Raw genomic sequence first — 18704 nt, 5'->3', positions numbered from 1 at the left:
ATTGTGTATATGCACCACATAGTTTTTATCCATTCATCTACTAATGGGCATTTTGGTTGTTTCTGTAATCTTGGCTATTGTGAATAATGCTGTGATAAACATGGGAGTGAATATATCTCTTGAAATCCTGTTTTCATTTCTTTTGGGTATATGCCCAGAGTAGAATTGCTGAATCATATGGTAGATCTATTTTTAATTTTTTGAGGAACCTCCATATTGTTTTCCATAGTAGTTGGACCAACTTTAGATTCTCACCAACAGTGTATGAGAGTTCCCTTTTTACCACATCCTCGCCAGCACCTGTTGTCCCTTGTCTTCTTGATGATAGCCATTTTGACAGGTGTGAGGTGGTATCTCACTGTGGTTTTGATTTGCATTTCCCCTATGTTAAGCATCTTTTCATGTGTCTATTGGCCATTTTGTTGTCCTCTTTGGAGATATGTCTGTTTAGTTCTTCTGCCCATTTTAAAATCAGATTCTTTTTTTGAGTTGACTGAGTTCTCTATATATTTTGGAGATTAACCCCTTATCTGATATATGGTTTGCAGAATTTTTCTCCCATTATGTAGATTGTCTTTTGATTTTGTTAATTGTTCCTTTTGCGTTGCAGAAACTTTTGAGCGGTAGTCCCATTGTTTTCTTTAGTTGTTTGTACCCAAATTATTGCCAAGACCAGTATTGATGATTTTCTTCCCTACATTTTCTTCTAGGAGTTTTATGGTATCAGGTCTTATGTTTAAGACTCACTTCACTAATATGATAATTTCTAGGTCCATCCATGTTGCTGCAAATGGCATTATTTCATTCTTTTTTATGAGTAAGTAATATTCCATTGTGTGTGTGTGTGTGTGTGTGTGTGTGTGTGTGTAACACACACACACAATGGAATATCGTAGATATGGTAGAGAAGAGATGGTGTATATCTTACACCGTATATACCATATCTTCTTTACCCATTCATCTGTTGATGGACATTTAGGTTGCTTCCATGTCTTGGCTATTGTAAACAGTGCTGCTACGAACGTTGGGGTGCATGTATCTTTTTGAATTAGAGTTTTCTTTGGATATATGCCCAGGAGTGGGATTGCTGGATCATATGGTAGTTCTATTTTTAGTTTTTTAAGGAACCTCCATACTGTTCTCCATAGTGGCTGCACCAATTTACATTCCCACCAAGAGCATAGGAGGATTCCTTTTTCTCCACACCCTCTCCAGGCATTTGTTATTTGTTGTAGACTTTTTACTGATGACCATTCTGACTGGTGCGAGGTGATACCTCATTGTAGTTTTGATCTGCATTTCTCAAATAATTAGTGATATTGAGAATCTTTTTTAAAATTAATTAATTAATTTTTGGCTGCGTTGGGTCTTCATTGCTATGCAGGCTTTCTCTAGTTGCAGCAAGCGGGGGCTACTCTTCCTTGTGGTGCACAGGCTTCTCATTGCAGTGGCTCCTCTTGTTGCAGAGCACGGGCTCTAGGCACACGGGCTTCAGTAGTTGTGGTTCATGGGCTCTAGAGCACAGGCTCAGTAGTTGTGGCGCGTGGGCTTAGTTGCTCCGCGGAATGTGGGATCTTCCCAGACCAGGGCTCGAACCTATGTCCCCTGCATTGGCAGGCGGATTCTTAACCACTGTGCCACCAGGGAAGTCCCTATTGAGAATCTTTTCATGTGCCTGTTGATCATCTGTATGTCTTCTTTGGAGAAATGTCTGTTTAGGTCTTCTGCCCATTTTTAGATTGGGTTGTTTACTTTTTTGATATTAAGGTGTATGATCTGTCTGTATATGTTGGAAATTAATCCCTTGTCGGTAACATTGTTTGCAAATATTTTCTCCCTGTCCATAGGTTGTCTTTTCGTTTTGTTTATAGTTTCCTTTGCTGTGCAAAAGCTTTTAAGTTTAATTCAGTCCCGTTTGTTTATTTTTGTTTTTATTTCCATTACTCTAGGAAACTTTACTGAATTCATTGATGAGCTCTAGTAGTTTTCTGGTACTGTCTTTAGGATTTCCTATGTACAGCATCATGTTATCTGCAAACAGTGACAGTTTTACTTCTTTTCCAATTTGGATTCCTTTTATTTCTTTTTCTTCTCTGATTGCTGTGGCTAGGACTCCCAAAACCATGTTGAATAAAAGTGGTGAGAGTGGGCATCTTGTTCCTGATCTTAGAGGAAATGCTTTCAGCTTTTCACCATTGAGTATGATGTTAGCTGTAGGTTTGTCATTTATGGCCTTTATTATGTTGAGGTATGTTCCCTCTATGCCCACTTTCTGAAGAGTTTTTAATCATAAGCGGATGTTGAATTTTATCAAGAGCTTTTTCTGCATCTATTGAGATGATATGGTTTTTGCTCTTCAGTTTGTTAATGTGGTGTATCACATAGATTGATTTGTGGATACTGAAAAATTCTTGCATCCCTGGGATAAATCCCACTTGATCATGGTGTATGATCCTTTACGTGTATTGTTGGAGTCAGTTTGCTAGTACTTTGTTGAGGATTTTTGCATCTGTGTTCATCAGTGATATCGGCCTCTAATTTTCTTTTTTTGTGTGTGTGATATCTTAGTCTGGTTTTGGTATCACTGTGATGGTGGCTTCATAGAATGAGTTGAGAAGTGTTCCTTCCTCTGCAATTTTTTGCAGTAGTTTAGGAAGGATAGATTTTAACTCTTCTCTAAATGTTTGGTAGAATTCACCTGTGAAGCCATCTGGTCCTGGACTTTTGCTTGTTGGGAGTTTTTAAATTACTGATTCAATTTCAGTACTGGTAAGTGGTCTGTTCATATTTTCTAGTTCTTCCTGGTTCAGTCTTGGGAGATCATACCTTTCCAAGAATTTGACCATTTCTTCTAGGTTATCCATTTTATTGGCATATAGTTGCTCGAAGCAGTCTCTTTTGATCCTTTGAATTTCTGTGACGTTGGTTGTAATTTCTTTTTCATTTCTTATTTTATTTATTTGTGCCCTTTCCCTCTTTTTTTCTTGATGAGTCTGGCTAAAGGTTATCAATTTTGTTTGTCTTTTCAGAGAACCAGCTTTTAGTTTCATTGATCTTTTCTATTGTTTTTAAACTCTCTATTTCATTTATTTCTGTTCTGATCTTTATGATTTCTTTCCTTCTACTAACTTTGGGTTTTGTTTGTTCTTCTTTCTCTAGTTGCTTTAGGTATAAGGTTAGGTTGTTTATTGGAGATTTTTGTTGTTTATGAGGTAAGCTTGTTTTGCTATAAACTTCCCTCTTAGAACTGCTTTTGCTGTGTCCCATAGAGTTTGGATGATTGTGTTTTCATTTTCATTTGTCTCTACGTATTTTTTTGAATCCCTCTTTGATTTCTTCAGTGATCCATTGGTTGTTTAGTAGCATACTGTTTAGCCTCCACATGTTTGTGTTTTTTGCAGTTTTTTTCTTGTAGTTGATTTCTAGCCTCATAGCGTTGTGGTCTGAAAAGATGCTGTTTTGCTGATAAAAGCATGCTTTTTTTGCTGATATGATTTCAGTTTTCTTAAATTTACCAAGGCTTGCTTTGTGGCCCAGCATGTGATCTATCCTGGAGAATGTTCCATGTGCACTTGAAAATAATGTGTATTCTGCTGCTTTAGGGTGAAATACTCTATAAATATGAATTAAGTCCATATGGTCTAATGTGTCATTTAAGGCCTGTGTTTCCTTATTGATTTTCTCTCTGGACCATTATCTACCATCCTTCTTTGTCTCTTGTAACAGTCTTTATTTTAAAGTCTGTTTTGTCTGATATAAGTATTGCTACTCCAGCTTTCTTCTGACTTCTATTTGCATGCAATATCTTTTTCCATCCCCTCACTTCAGTCTGTATGTGTCTCTAGATCTGAAGTGAGTCTCTTGTAGGCAGCAAATATATGGGTCTTGTTTTTGTATCCATTCAGCCAGTCTGTGTCTTTGGGTTGGAGCAATTAGGCCATTTACTTTTAAGGTAATTATCAATATGTACGTTCCTATTGCCATTTTGTTAATTGTTTTGGATTTGTTTTTGTAGGTCTTTTTCCCCCCCTCTTTTTTTTGTTCTCTTCCCTTGTGACTATCTTTACTGTTATATTTGGATTCCTCTTTCTTTTTTGTGTGCACATCTATTATAGATTTTTGTTTTGCAGTTACCGTGAGGTTTTTGTATAGGAGTCTATATTTTTATGCACTAGTTTTAAGTTGTTGACCTCTTAATTTCTGAGACCTTTTAGATACCCTGCATTTGTACTCTCCTCCCCTCACGATTACTATTTTTGATTTTATATTTTACATGTAATTGTTCTGTGTATCCCTTAACTGCTTATTGTGGATACACATGATTTTACTACTTTTGTCTTTTAACCTGCCTACTAGCTTTGTGTGTGCATAATATCCTACCTTTATTGTTTGTTTGCCTTTACCAGTGAACTTTTCCATTTTGTAATTTTCTTGTTTCTAGTTGTACCCTTTTCTTTTCTGCCTAGAGAAGTTCCTTTAGCATTTGTTGTAAAGCTGGTTTGGTGGTGCTGGATTCTTTTAGATTTTGCTTGTCTGTAAAGCTTTTGATTTCTCCATCAAATCTGAATGAGAGCCTTGCTGGGTAGAGTATTCTTGGTTGTAGGTTTTTCTCTTTCATCACTTTAAGTATATTGTGCCACTTCCTTCTGGTCTGCAGAATTTCTGCTGAAAAATCAGCTGATAGCCTTGTGCGAGTTCCCTTGTATGTTATTTGTTGCTTTCACTTGTTGCTTTTAATATTCTCTCTTTATCTTTAATGTTTGTTATTTTGATTACAATGTGTCGTGGTGTATTCCTTGGTGGGTTAATCCTGTATGGGACTCTGTGCTTCCTGGCCTTGGGTGACTGTTTCCTTCTCCAGGTTATGGACGTTTTCAGCTATTATCTCTTCAAATATTTTCTCAGGCCCTTTCTCTGTCTCTTATCCTTCTGGGACCCCTATAATGTGAATATTAGTGTGCTTGATATTGTCTCAGAGGTCTCTTAAACTGTCCTCATTCTTTTCATTCTTTTTTTCTATTTCACCAGCAGTGATTTTCACCACTCTTTCTTCTAGCTCACTGATCTGTTCTTCTGCCTCACTTAATGTACTATTGATCCCTTCTAGTGTATCTTTCATTTTAGTTTTTGTATTCTTTAATTCTGTTTGGTTTTTCTTTATATTTTGTAATTCTTTGTTAAAAACTTCTAATTTCTTGCTCTGTGCATCCATTCTCCTCCCGAGTTCTTTGATCATCTTTACGATCATTACTCTGAAGTCTTTCTCAGGTAGATTGCCTTGTATTTTTCCATTAAATTATTAGTCTTAGAAGTGGTTGTGACTGTAAAAATTAACATTCAGCTAGATGCATGTACTGTTTTCACTTATATCTGACACACAGTAGGTACTCAAATAATGGTTAAAAGAATGATAGAGCTAATGATAATGGCTAACATTTATTGAGTGCCTGCTGGCCAAGATTTATTGAGTGTCTGGGGATGAAAGATGAGTGAGACGTATTTCTTACCCCTGAGGCACTTACAAAGTAGCTGAGAGAGAGACTTTTGGACTCATACAGTGGTCAGTGCTGTGGCCGGGAATCCAGCAAAGAGCCACAGACGCACAGGCTCTCAATCGTCATCAAAGCTGTTAAAAAGATGACAGGAAGAAAAGATGGAAGAAATGGCTGTTGGACCTTGGATGTCCCTTCTTCTTTTTTTCTTCAAGAGCTAGCTGTTTACCTAGCAAAACACCCAATAATTTTTGTGTTTCAGATAGTACTGCTTCATGGAGTAGGTATGATGCTATCAGAAACATTTAAAATTTTTTCTGGAAGAGACTGATGGAGAAAGTGCCCACTCCTTGGGGAGCTCAATTTGACATTGTTTAATTAACCTTTCTGAGTATAATTAACCAATCCCAAACTGTTTAACTCTTGTAACTTGAACTCTGGGCACCAAAGCAGAATGTATTCTTCCCATGATAAAACTACAAGAAAACTATCGCCTCTTTATATGCATTTTATTTGTCTTTATCGGTTATTGTCATGCCATTAATTATAATTATATTTCCATAATGTTGAATTTTGTATGAAATAATTGAAAAAACAATTGATTATTGGGCCTGGCATGATTTCTCTCACATCTTAACTTTCCTGTGTCCCCTTCTTGATGAAATATATGGACTGAAGAGCTTTCTTTAAAGCTTCGTATCTGTTCATATATACTGCTCTCACTGTGACTGGTTATGTTGGGATCTTTCAAATTAGCAGTGGAAATGATATAATCGAATTATATTAGGGGGCAGTGTCAATTTATCTCTTGTTTGCAGAAAAAGTAGCAGGCAATAGTCTAATGATTGGGAAATACTAAACACATTTTAATTATTAATTTTTAAGTCAGTTAAAATTTTGTCTGGCTAACAAAGGCACATGGTACCAATTAAAAGGGACAAAATATGCTTTCCCTGTCTCTCAGCCACCCTGTTTCCCCCTCTGAAGGCCTCAGTTATCAGTTTGTTATTCTGCATTACACAGTGAGGCATGCGTACAAACTCACACAAATGCTTGCATACATTATTAGGCTTTTTACCTAGTAACATGACTCGGTGTATATTCTTATTGGCACTTATGGACCAGCCTCATTCTTGGAGAGAGTTGCACGGTGTGGATTCATGGAACCAGTTCTCTACTGACACACGTTTACATTCTTTCAGTCTTTTGCTAAGTTAAGCAATGCTGTAACCATTAATCTTGTACATATGCCACTTTGCACATGTGCAAGTGTATTTGCAGTTTGAATTCCTAGAAGTGGAAATACTGAGTCAAAAGGTGTAGGCATTTAACATTTTGATAGGTAATTGCCACATTGCTTCCCACAGAGGTTGTAACAATTTATACATCAGTTTATACTCTCAGTGGAAAGTACAAGTGGGTATCTTTCTCTACATCATTGCCAACATTATATTACCAATTTTTTTGATTGTTGCCGATATGACAGATAAAAGCTATATCTTGCTTATCAGTAGGGCTAAGAAATCCACTGGGTATCAGAGAGGTCCATTGAGAAACTTTATGATATTTAATATCAAGAAAAAAGGTATCTCGTAATTAACAAGTTATTTACATCCCTCCCTATGTAGACTGTCAGCTTCTGGAGAGTTTTGTGCTTGCTGTTCTCTGTATCTCTCATACTTATTCTCTGTGTGAGTACCAGTTGTATGCCAGGCACTGTGCTACGTGCTGTGTAAACATTCTAACACAGAAGGTATAAATGCTACAATTTTCATTTAAGAAAATAGCCAAAAGGATTCAGGGTTGTTCTGTGTAGTGAGTACTGCTCAGATATGGTGAGATGAATCCCACTGTAATTTGCATCTTTCTTATGAGCGTGGTTAAGCATCTTTTCATGTGTTTGAGTCATTTTTTTCTATGAATTGTCCTTTGCTATTTTTTGTTGGGTTACTGATCTCTTTGCTGATACTTTGTGGAAAGAGGTCCGTCTTTATAACAGGCAATATTCTCGCGCTTTGACTTTTGTCTTTCTTGATAAACCTTTTTTTCTGTGTTGTATTTATAGTTTTCTGTAATTCATCAACCCTTTCTTCTGTGGCTTCTGGATTCTGTGTCAGTGTAAAGAGTCTTTCCCACTCTGAGATTGTAAAAATCTTTCTCTCATGTTTTCTTCTAGTGTTATTAAGGTTTACTTTTTAAATGAGTAAATTTATTTTGAATATCTAATATTCATAGTCTAAAAAGAAATGGTATTGCTTCTTTAAATAAATAAGGCACTCTGTGAATTTTCTTTTCTTTTTTTTTTTTTTGCTGTACGCGGGCCTCTCACTATTGTGGCCTCTCCCGTTGCGGAGCACAGGCTCCGGACGCGCAAGCTCAGCGGCCATGGCTCACGGGCCTAGCCGCCCAGCAACATGTGGGATCTTCCCGGACCAGGGCACGAACCCGTGTCCCCTGCGTTAGCAGGTGGACTCTCAACCACTGAGAGTGGTTGAATTTTCTTACTCTATCTTCTTCCTACCACTCTTAAGCCAGATCTGTATCCTCTTAGGTGAGAAGTTGATTATGATCCAGTGAGCACCAGTTGTATCATTGTAGGGATGATACAGATTTCCATGTTGTCATAGCTTTGGGCTGAATTGAAAATACTCCCTCTTGCCTGTAGATAGCTATCTTGCCCATAACACTCTGTGAAATTGGCCATTCATTTGACAAATATTTATTAAGTGCTCACTAAAGCATGTACAAACAGTTGGTTAGTATTGATAGCCTTTGATCCAATGGTAATAATCTAACTGTTTAGCAGGGCATGGGCATATATAAAGGCATTGACTGTCATGCAGGTAATTGTGTCTTACATCAGGAAGCTATGTCATCTCTTCGGAACGTGAAGGTAGCCGGTCTTATATTTGTCCGGAATCTAGCACTGGCTGAGCTCTTTGCAGCATTCATTCCCATCCTGCAGGTCGAGAGCCTCTTGCCTGGGCTTGTGCTATTGGTGATTCTTGGGAGATAATACTACAAATATATAATAGTGTAGATAATGCAGTTGAAGATTTACATAGAGGCATAACAATAGGTATCCTGTTACTTTAAAAAAATTAGTTTTGAGCTGAAAATATCTTAGGTGTCTTTATGATGATATTTCAGAGCGCTTTTCTAAGTGGCAATGAAATTTGGAAATGTAAGAAAGCCATTGTGATATGAGACATCAATGTGGTTTCACTATGTACTTTTCAGGGGAAGTTATGAAATATTTCAAGCATTAGAAAAAGAAAGTGAATAACAAATACCAGTGTGCTCACCACTCTGCTCTATCATATCCTCATATTTACTTCAGATATTTTATATACATTTTCTTTGCAATTGTTTCTAATGAACTTGGCGCATTTTGTGGTTCAGCGGCATGGGTATTTCAAAAAATATTGTGGGGCTTCCCTGGTGGCGCGGTGGTTGAGAGTCCGCTTGCCGATGCAGGGGACATGGGTTCGTGCCCCAGTCCGGGAAGATCCCACATGTCGCGGAGCGGCTGTGCCCGTGAGCCATGGCCGCTGAGCCTGCGCGTCCAGAGCCTGTGCTCCGCAACAGGAGAGGCCACAACAGTGAGAGGCCCGCGTACCACAAAAAAAAAAAAAAAAATTGTGATAATGAGATGTATTTTTTTAAAGAAATGGAGTCTTACAGGTAGAAGCTCCCTTGGTGTCTACTATTACTTTCTGGATACTTGCCGTGTCTTCCCAGGTGTTTTGAGACTGACTAGCCTATTGTGAAGGGAGCCAAATTCTGGGAAAGCACAGTCTCTGCGAGCAGGGAATGTTCATGGGGTGGCTGCTTCTTAAACTTGCCCTTTGTGTGCAGAGCGGGCAGAAAGATATCATGCATGTGTGTGACGGGGCGGGCTGGCGCTGTGCTCTTCCAGGATTCTGTATCTATTCAAAACTCTCTTGATCAGTAGATTTGGGGTAAGGGTTTGTTTTTAGTGACTTCCTTTTATCTCCTGACAGTGGTAATTTTGCAGAAAGATTTTCCATGAACTAGTGTAGGGGGCACTAGTACTAGTGATCCCATACCCACATCTAGCTCTAAAGGAAACCTTACCCTTCAGAAAGAAACAGACCATGCTTGAGGGCAGGCTGACAAACGATGCCTCTTTTCCCTGCCCTGCATCAGCCCTGAGCTTTAGGGGACCCTACCCAGCCTCACTCTAATGCCAAGGGAAGCCCAGGACCAGCATTTCTTGCTGGTCAGGGCATCACCGAGCTCCCCTGGTATTAGTGGCACCAGCCTGCTCTGTGTGCCTGTATTCTTGGTGGCAGGAGACAAGGAATTATTGTGAGATGTGAGGAAAGCAGCTGAGGTGGAGAGGAGGGGCGCCTTGGAGGGAGCCGAGCCACTCAGCTGATTGTGTCAATTAGATGAGATGCCCCTTGGTTCACCTACTTGGTAGGGTACATCTGGCATGTTCTGACCATTTATCCCCTTAATATTGATCCCAGAAGGCTTTCCACCCCCTGAGATGAATATTACAACACCCAAGCACTAGCTTTTCCGGTTTTTGACCTCCTAGGATGAAATATTAGCACATTTTGATTGAAAAGAATCTGTATTCTTCTGGTTTACGCATTTATGTTGTTCTTTTTACGTTGAAATAGCATACAGTGAAGCGCAGAGATCTTAGAAATACAGCTCAATGAATTTTTAGGTGTTTGTACACCTGTGCAAACCATCACCCAGACCAAACTGTAGAACATTTCCATCCTCCCAGCAGGTTGTCTTGTACCACTCCCAGTCAGTACCTTCTCAAGGGTAACTGCTATTCTGAGATTGCTCACCATTGATTAGTTCTGCCTGTTGTTAAACTTCACATAAATGGAATTGTACAGTATGTGATCTCTTGGGTGTGGCTTCTTTCACTCAGCATTCTGACTGTGAACATTCATCTGTGTTATTAGGTGTAGATCTCTCTTTTTTTTTGTAGCACTTACTATTTAATGATGACATTAATAATGACAATAAGTAATCAATTTGTATACTACTCTCCAATTCACTCTTTAATCCTGAAGACACCTCTATGATGGTGCCAAAGCATTTAGCATTAGGCTTCTTTTAGGGATGACAAAAGAGCTGCTTAGAGGCTTTCACTGTTGCCCGCAAGGTCACCCACCTGATAAATGATGATGCCAGGACTGGTTCTGGTTTTTTGACTCACAGCAGCGTTCTTTACATCCACTGTGATACTTCTGTCTTAACTTGTGTCAAGGTTGGTAGAAAACATAAAGGATGAGAGGAGGGAGGGGCCCCCCAACCAGACCTTCACTGATGTTAATTGGTTAATTGAAAGAAGTTAAGGTTCAACTGAGCCAACCCTCTAGCACCTGTATAGTATGTAATGGATGGGGGAGGGAGAGGCAAAGAGGTAGTTGACTGGGCTTGGCTACCAGCCACATCCAGGCAATTCCACTTATCAGAAAACAGACGATGCTAGTTGAGCTCCAATTGTGTACAAATTATGCCTTTGCCCAGTGAGGCTGCTGTTTGCAGGCTGCTAAATGTGTCACAGAGAATTTTTGCTAGAGTGGCATTATTGGGGCTTCTTGGCCTCCAGATGTGGGTAAGCCATCTCAGACTCTGATCAGCATTCTGCTTTGGGAAGCAGAAATGGTGCGAATTCTCCTCTCCTTTCCCTCGGGGGGGGTCCTTGCGACAACAGCTTGAGTGTCATTGGAGCATCGATAGTTTATTGATGGCCTCAGTTTTACTGTAAAAGCCAAGTTTCCATTGTTAAGGCATTAGCTTTGAGATAAACTGGGTTTCCTTTACCTCCTAAAGAGGTTTGCTGATACCCCGACTATTCTGTTGTGTTTTAAAGCAAGTAGAATCGTTGCTGATTTATATACGTGGGCAGGTATGAATTTCTGTAAGCCCCCTTGGCCCACAGCTCTGGTCCAGGGTATAGTCTCTACCAGTGAGATAGTAGGATCTATGTTCTTAACAGATGGTTAAAAGTGTAGGCCTTGTGGTTAGAAAGCTGAGACTGAGGGTTGGGGGCAAGGAATGCTCATACCCAGGAAGTCTATAGAGTCCCATGACCTGGATCAGAACCTCGGAGAGCTCCAGGTACAGGGATGCTGGCAGCTGTAGGCAGGCAGGAGTTACTGCACTGCCAAGTCCACCCTCTTGCAGCAAAGGGCTTTTTTGTGTGGATGATAAGGGTCTTCAAGGATTTCAGCCTTTGTACTTGTGGGCTTATGGATAAAGCAATAAATCAGATTCTTTAGATGTGGAGGAAAGTGAAATTTTCCACTGGAGCCACCAGTGGGGTGATTTTGACTGTCCCTGCTATAGCCATGACACTGGTTCTTCCTGGGAGGTGAGGTGTAAGCAAGAGAGCTCTGCCTAGAAGGCCTGCAGCTGGATCCCACGGCCTGCCCTGCCCCCTACTAGCCTTGTAGCCTTCTGATGGTCTTGCATCCTCTCTGACTCTCATGATTCTTGTCTGAAAAAATATATCAGTCTAGAAAAATCAGGATTTATTTCAGTAACAAAATGAAAATGTTATCGTGAGGAGCAGGCGAAAAAAGATCTGTTAAAGCACTTTAATTTATATAAGGCCTTGCGAGTGTAAGGTTGTGTCATTACCGGCATCGTCACCTATTTTGGGAGCTTACCAGTAGGAGTCCATGACATCAGATGTCTGTGAACATCAGGGTGTTCAAAAAATGCACTCCTACCTTGCATTTGCATGGTAATTGGTACCCTGGGGTCAGCATGTATGTCAGATAGTTTGAGCCAGAAGTGAGTACACAGGGACACGTGGCTTGCTGTGCAATTTGAAAACTTTTTGAAGGAAAGAGCTTGCCCTGTGGTCTTTTGGAAGTAACTGGAGGGTTTCAGTAGGAAAGTGACAAGAGCAGACAATTGTTTTAGGAAAGTGTCCCTTGAGGCAGTGTGGAGGTTGAGAGGGGAGGGGAGGGACTGGAGGCAGGCAGGACTTGGGGGGAAGAGTGGTTAAGAGATGAGCTCTGAAGCTAGACAGGTTGAGTTCCAATTCTGGCGCCTACTTGTTTGACCTCGGACAGATTTCCTTAGCTCTCTGTGACTTGGCGTGTGCATCTGTGAATAGGGCTGTTATGCAGGTTAAAAGTTTCAATCCAGGTGCAGCTCTTAGAGGAAGCTTTGGCACATGGCAAGCTCTCAAATGTAAGCTGGTATTCATGTGTATTTTTTACTGTGGTAAAAATATATCTATAACATAAAATTTGCCATTTTAACCATTTAAAAGTACAGTTCAGTGGCATTAATTACATTCACAATGTTGTGCAACCGTCACCACTGTCTGTTTCCAAAACTTTTCATCACCCCAAACAGAAACTCCATAACCATTAAACATTAACTCTCATCCCCCCATCCCCTTACTCCCTGGTAACCTCTAGTCAATTTCTGCTTCTATGATTTTGCCTATTCTAGGTGCCTCATATACGTGGAATAAGACAATATTTGTCCTTTTGTGTCTGGTTTATTTCACTTAGCATGATGTTTTCTAGGTTCATTCATGTTGTAGCATTATCAAAATTTTATTCCTTTTTAAGGCTGAACAATATTCTATTGTATGTATATACCACATCTTGTTTATCTGTTCGTCTGTTGATGGACACTTGGGTTGTTTCTACTTTTTGGCTATTGTGAATAATGCTGCAGTAAATGTTGGCATACAAGTATCTGTTTAGGTCCTGCTTTCAACTCTTTGGGGTATATACCTGGGAGTGGAATTGCTGGGTCATACAGTAATTCTGTGTTTAACTTTTTGAGGAACCATCGTACTGTTTTCCACAGTGACTGCACCATTTTACATTCCCACCAGCAATGTACAAGGGTTCCAGTTTCCCCACGTCCTCATCAACACTTGTTTTCCTTTAGAAAAAAACCCCCAAAAAACCTAGCCATCTTAGTGGGAATGAAGGGGTATATCATTGCGGTTTTGATTTGCATTTCCCTAGTGAATTATGATTTGAGCATCTTGGCGTGTACTTACTGGCCATTTGTCTATTTTCTTTGGAGAAATATCTATTCAGGTTCCTTGCCTGGTATTCATGTTTTTAAGGCAGCTTGGGAGGAAGGAGAGAAACAGATTGAGGAAGTAGATAGAGCCCAACTGGGTGGCTGGTTAGATACGAAGGTTAACACTGAGTTTTCCAGCCTGGGTAAGTGGGTTGATGATGGGCTGTCAAGCAAGATAGCTCCCGTCTCTCCCAGAGAAGGGGCCGGTTGGAGGGACGATGTTGGGTTTGGGTGGGACTGCGTTGAGCCTGGTATACCTGGGTGTTGGGCAGATGGAGAGTCTTCAGGATGCACCGCCATGCCTACATGTCTGATTGGTTTCTTTGGAAAAATTCAGGGCATATTTTAAGTTTTCTCCTCCCTGCTTGAATCTAACAAGCAACTTAAGAAATTAGGTCATCATGAGGCTTACATATCTGGCAAATGGGAACAATCATTGGAGGGACAACAGAATCTGAAACTTATGAAGCAGCCTCTCTCCTGTTGCTGGTTTCTCAGCCCTTAAGCACCTGCATGATGAGATCAGTCCTTCAAAGCTCACAGGTTGCTGCTCTGAAGCCTTGGGTGTGAACATTCTTGGCAACCATAACTTCTCAGGCCTTCTCCAGTGACTACCGTAGTCTGTCAAACATCTGCACCCCCTCACCCCTGCCTAATTGCATCGTGGTTAGTGCTAAGCAAGTGCTTACCATGTCACCTGCAACCCACTGAATTTCTCTGAATTACTCCTTGGCAAAATTGGATGTTGTATCACTGCGTTATGTTGTGTCTAGGTGGGAAATTTGTGTTTGCACAGTCATACCTGCCCTACAGTGGAGAGTGATGTTTGAGCAACTTCTCTACCCCCAAAGAAGCAACGATTGGGGAATGAGGCCCTGTGGTGCCTTGTTTACTTCTAGAGCCATAGCAGGCTGGCAGCCATCACTAAGAAAGCATCCTTTCATGCGGCTCAGGCTGGCAATGTTTGCAGATTGTCCCCTGATGCCATCTGCCTGTGAGGCTGCAGAAACCCCCAGCAACTGCTGTTCTAGCAGGTGCCGGGGCTGCTGAGGTGGGAGTGCGTGTACACACACACGCATGCACACCGCTTTGTGCTGGGTTGGCCTGAGCCACCAGCTGAAACTCTCAACCCAGCAGAGCACCAACCGCAGTTGCTGGTTTCCGGTGAGGCCCTCATGAGGGAGAGAGGGCGAGGCTGTTGTGAACAGAGCCAGCAATCGGGGAATTGGATACGGTAACTAACGCTCGGGTGTGTAGGAAGCTGCCAGGCGGTGGCTATGTTTTGACAAGCTTTTGTTCTGTTTTTTCCACCTCTGCCCAGGCCAAATTGTAGCCTCCCACCAAATTTTCCATCTTCATGTTCATTCATAGAAGGACCCATGTCCAATTCTTGTCCCAGGCTCTTTCTAGAGAACACATCTCTCATCTTTGAGTCCTTCCTGCCACCCAGCCGTGCTTTGGCTCTAGCCCCTTAGCTTTCTCCTTTTCCCACGTCAGTGTGATCATGGATGCAGACAAGCCCAGAACCCACCCTGCCCAGATCTGCACTTTGTGAGTTACTATCATTTCCGGCTATTAATGCTTTTGAAAAAAATTATGTAAATTATTCGAATATCAATAATTTGAAATAATTGTATCAGGCATCAGGTTTTAAAAATCCAGATCTTAATGGAGCTCTGATAAGAGACCACCTGGTGTAAACTTTTTCTGTAAAGGGCCAGGTAGTTTTGGCTTGGATGTCTCTTCCAACTACTCAACTCTGCCGTTGTAGCATCAAAGCAGCCACAGGAAATACCTAAACGAAATGAAGGGGATTGTGCTATAATGAAACTTTATTTACAAAAACATGTGGTGGGCTTAGTTTGCCGACCCCTGGCTTAGAATGATAGTCTTTATTTTATTTTATTATCTTTTATATTTTTCTCTCTGAGGGATTAAAAAGCCAGAGGAACTTGGTAACTGTAAATGAACTGAAATCATCTTCTTTTGGGTTTAGCATAATTGTGAGCACAATGGTGATTTGGGAATATACTTCTTTAAACCCCTGTTGGGAAGAATAGAAACCAGAAGGCCTTTGAGGGGCGATTCTGCTTGGCCAAAGATTGTCATTGTTCAAAAAATAGAACAGGCTGTCATTTGGAGCTGTAGGGTGGCCTTTTTGATCCCTTGGAATGACCATAGTCACAGAGGTTGCATTGTATTGGACATTACTACATTTTATAGGACCAGGTGCTTGTCTAATAAATGTAAGGAAAACAAACTACAACGTACAAGAAATGGCGTTTTAAAAACGTTTTGCTGACAGGGAGATCGGCTCAGTGCTTTGTGACCACCTAGAGGGGTGGGATAGGGAGGGTGGGAGGGAGACGCAAGAAGGAGGGGATATGGGGATATATGTATAGGTATAGCTGATTCACTTTGTTATACAGCAGAAACTAACACACCATTGTAAAGCAATTATACTCCAATAAAGATGTTAAAATAAAATAAAAATGTTATGCTGAGTTGAGGTCACTATAGTTCATTTCCAGAAAGCTGAAGCTTAACATAGTCAGAGACATTCTAAAATGTTAAACTACAATCTTGTTTTCCTTTTCTCTGTCCTCACAGGAAATAAAGAAAGAGATGAAGAAAGACCCTCTCTCCAGCAAAGCTCCAGAAAAGCCCATGCACGAAGTGTCCAGTGGAAATGCGTTGCTGTCTTCTGAAACAATTCTAAGAACCAACAGGAGAGGTATGGCAAAGAAGAAAGAGCCCCTCCCCACACACAAACCCAAACTGGAAACTTCTGGGTGAACTGTATCACTTTTGCACTGCTGGAAAATTGAATGGCGTTTGCCCTTTTGGTTTTGATTTTTGTATAAATTTGGGGTGCATACACACTCACACACACGGCAAGTAACGATACAATAACTATACTAAAGGGAACTAATAAAAAAATTTTCTTGACAGTGGGAAAGTAGACTAAATTTGTAAACGATGATTTTTCTAGGACTTTAGCTTTCGCTTTCATATCTATTTTTTTGGCTGAAGGGTGACTTCAGAGAGCACTGTGGTGCCAGCTGAGCCGGGCACGTCTCGCCATGCTCTCTTTTTAATGTAAGGGCAGGCTTTAGCAGGGTCTTTCTCTCTCTAACCGCTGGGGCTCCGCCTTGTCTCTCTCGGTTTAGGAGGCAGTATTTACAGAGATATAGCTCATCCATCCATGTGTCTAACCAGGAAACCTTTCACCATCTTGTTTCCCCCTTCTGAGGCCTCAAGACAGATTTTTCAGGTATCAGCTTGTTGGAGTTTTGTTTTCTCCCCTATCTGCCCTTTGTGACATTGTTGTGTGAAATGGTAGGAGAGATTCTGTAAGATGGCAGAGACAACCCGACTCAATTCTATACTAAAATGGAAACTGGATTGCCTCAGTTTCTCCCGAGCCCACCCTCCCCATGGACCAGGCCCGGTGCACACTGAGCACGCCCGAGGTAGATTAGCTTTCAGCTGCAGGCTTTTCAGGGGCTTATTACTTCCTTAAGGAGAAACATAGAGCTGTTCAAAAGCAGGAGCCGGAAATGTATTAGCAAAGAGTTCCATTAAAGAGGAAAAAAAAGGCAAGTTTACATAACCATGGGGAAGAACAGCTAATCTTTCATCAAATTTAGGCTGCAGAAGAATTTGTCCAATAAACTGTCCATTGATCATAGTGCTTGAGACTTCAGCTTTGTGTCTCTCTTCCTTCCTGCTTCTTCCTCTACCCCCTCCAGCTGCCCTGGGTTACATTTCCTTTTTTGAATTATTCAGATGAAATATTGGCTGGAGGCCCACGCTGTTTAGCAGCTATAGGATTTTCTTTCTTGTTTTTTTTTGTAAACCCCATCCTGCCAATGGAGGGGATTTCCCATTTTAAGAATTTTTTTTAGGCCTACCTAGCTCTAAAACTATAGTCATCCCCCAGAGCACTTCCTGCATTCTTGCAAATAGGTTCCAGAACTCCTGAGGCCTGCCCTCGTTGGACTTGGAGAGCTAGAGTTCCCTTGCTGATCTGAGCCTCTCCCGTTTCTCCTGATGCTCCTTGGGTCAGTGGGCCGAGGAATGGCATACACGTAGACCAGCGGCAGGCCTCTCTGGCCAGCCTTGTTTTTGTAAAGCAAATAAGAGAATTAAGGTAATTCATTAATTTAACAAGATAAGGGATTAATTAAGTTAAGGAATAAAGGTGATTATCCAGGTAAGTTCGACAAAATTACCTGAGAGCTTTAAATCAATGAAAGAATCAAACTTTTTAGATAATTGTCTCTTTACAACGAAAAATCTGACCTTTGAGGTCCCCTACAGAATTTTTCATTAACCAGAAAATGGCATTAAAGGGACCGGCTTACTGACTTAATGTTTTCTTTCTAAGCCTCCACCTTAGGCCTACAGCCTGATTATGACCAGCTTTTTACTCTTAGGTCATAATCTGCCAGTGGCTCTGAGACCATAGCACATGGGGGCGTCCTGTAAATATGAAACACATAACAAACCATCTTCATTCTGGCCCAGGCTTCATACTGACCCCCGGGTCACCTGGGCCACACATAAATTTCCAGTTGAAGGGAAGAATTGTGTACCAGGGCCAGTACCATCTTTGGCCCCGCCCCCACCCACCAGAGCTAACAATATCCTACTGCTCCTTATAATAAACAGCAGGCTGGATTGATTGGCCTTGTCAGGCCACATAAATAGTTCATTGTGCTGAGCTCAAAAGCTACATTTTTTTCCCACCCCAAATCAGTGAAAAACCACTTTTTCTCCCCCTTAAAACAAGGATCAGAGGCTAAATCTGTGGGACGATTCTAGTCACTTGTAAACACTTCCGTCCAACTAATTTTTCAAGTTTTATGAGTTATCATAAATGACCGAAGCCTCCTCCTTCCCTTTGTTTCCATCAGGCTTTGTCCCTAGAAATCTCTTGGATGTTTTTGTCTGTTGCTGTTGTTATGGAGGGAAGTTGCTTTCAGAGTTTAGTAACAGGCTAATTTGATTCACTAACATGGGATTTTCTTATAGTATATGAGTCCACCTTGTGATTCAACCTTGGACCCTGTGTGAATTTGGTAGAATTAACACAGGTTCTTTTTCTTCATCTTTATCAAAGATGAGATGACTGTTCACTTTATATGGGCC

At 40.9% G+C, this 18704-nt stretch overlaps 1 protein-coding gene across 6 annotated transcripts in view; it reads left to right on the top strand.

The window, feature by feature from the left end:
- The window catches only part of SH3KBP1 (SH3 domain containing kinase binding protein 1), a 344495-nt gene that overhangs the window by 117990 nt on the left and 207801 nt on the right, over nucleotides 1-18704 (top strand). For all 6 annotated transcript variants that reach the window (XM_065900876.1, XM_065900878.1, XM_065900877.1 and 3 more), the window contains one exon: nucleotides 16161-16284. In XM_065900876.1, coding sequence (XP_065756948.1) covers nucleotides 16161-16284 — 124 coding nt within the window. The remainder of the gene's footprint in view (nucleotides 1-16160; nucleotides 16285-18704) is intronic.

This window comes from Phocoena phocoena, chromosome X (genome assembly GCF_963924675.1).
Source record: "Phocoena phocoena chromosome X, mPhoPho1.1, whole genome shotgun sequence".
Taxonomy (NCBI): domain Eukaryota; kingdom Metazoa; phylum Chordata; class Mammalia; order Artiodactyla; family Phocoenidae; genus Phocoena; species Phocoena phocoena.
Note: the sequence above shows the minus strand (reverse complement) of the source record. Positions and strands in the feature narration are given on the sequence as shown.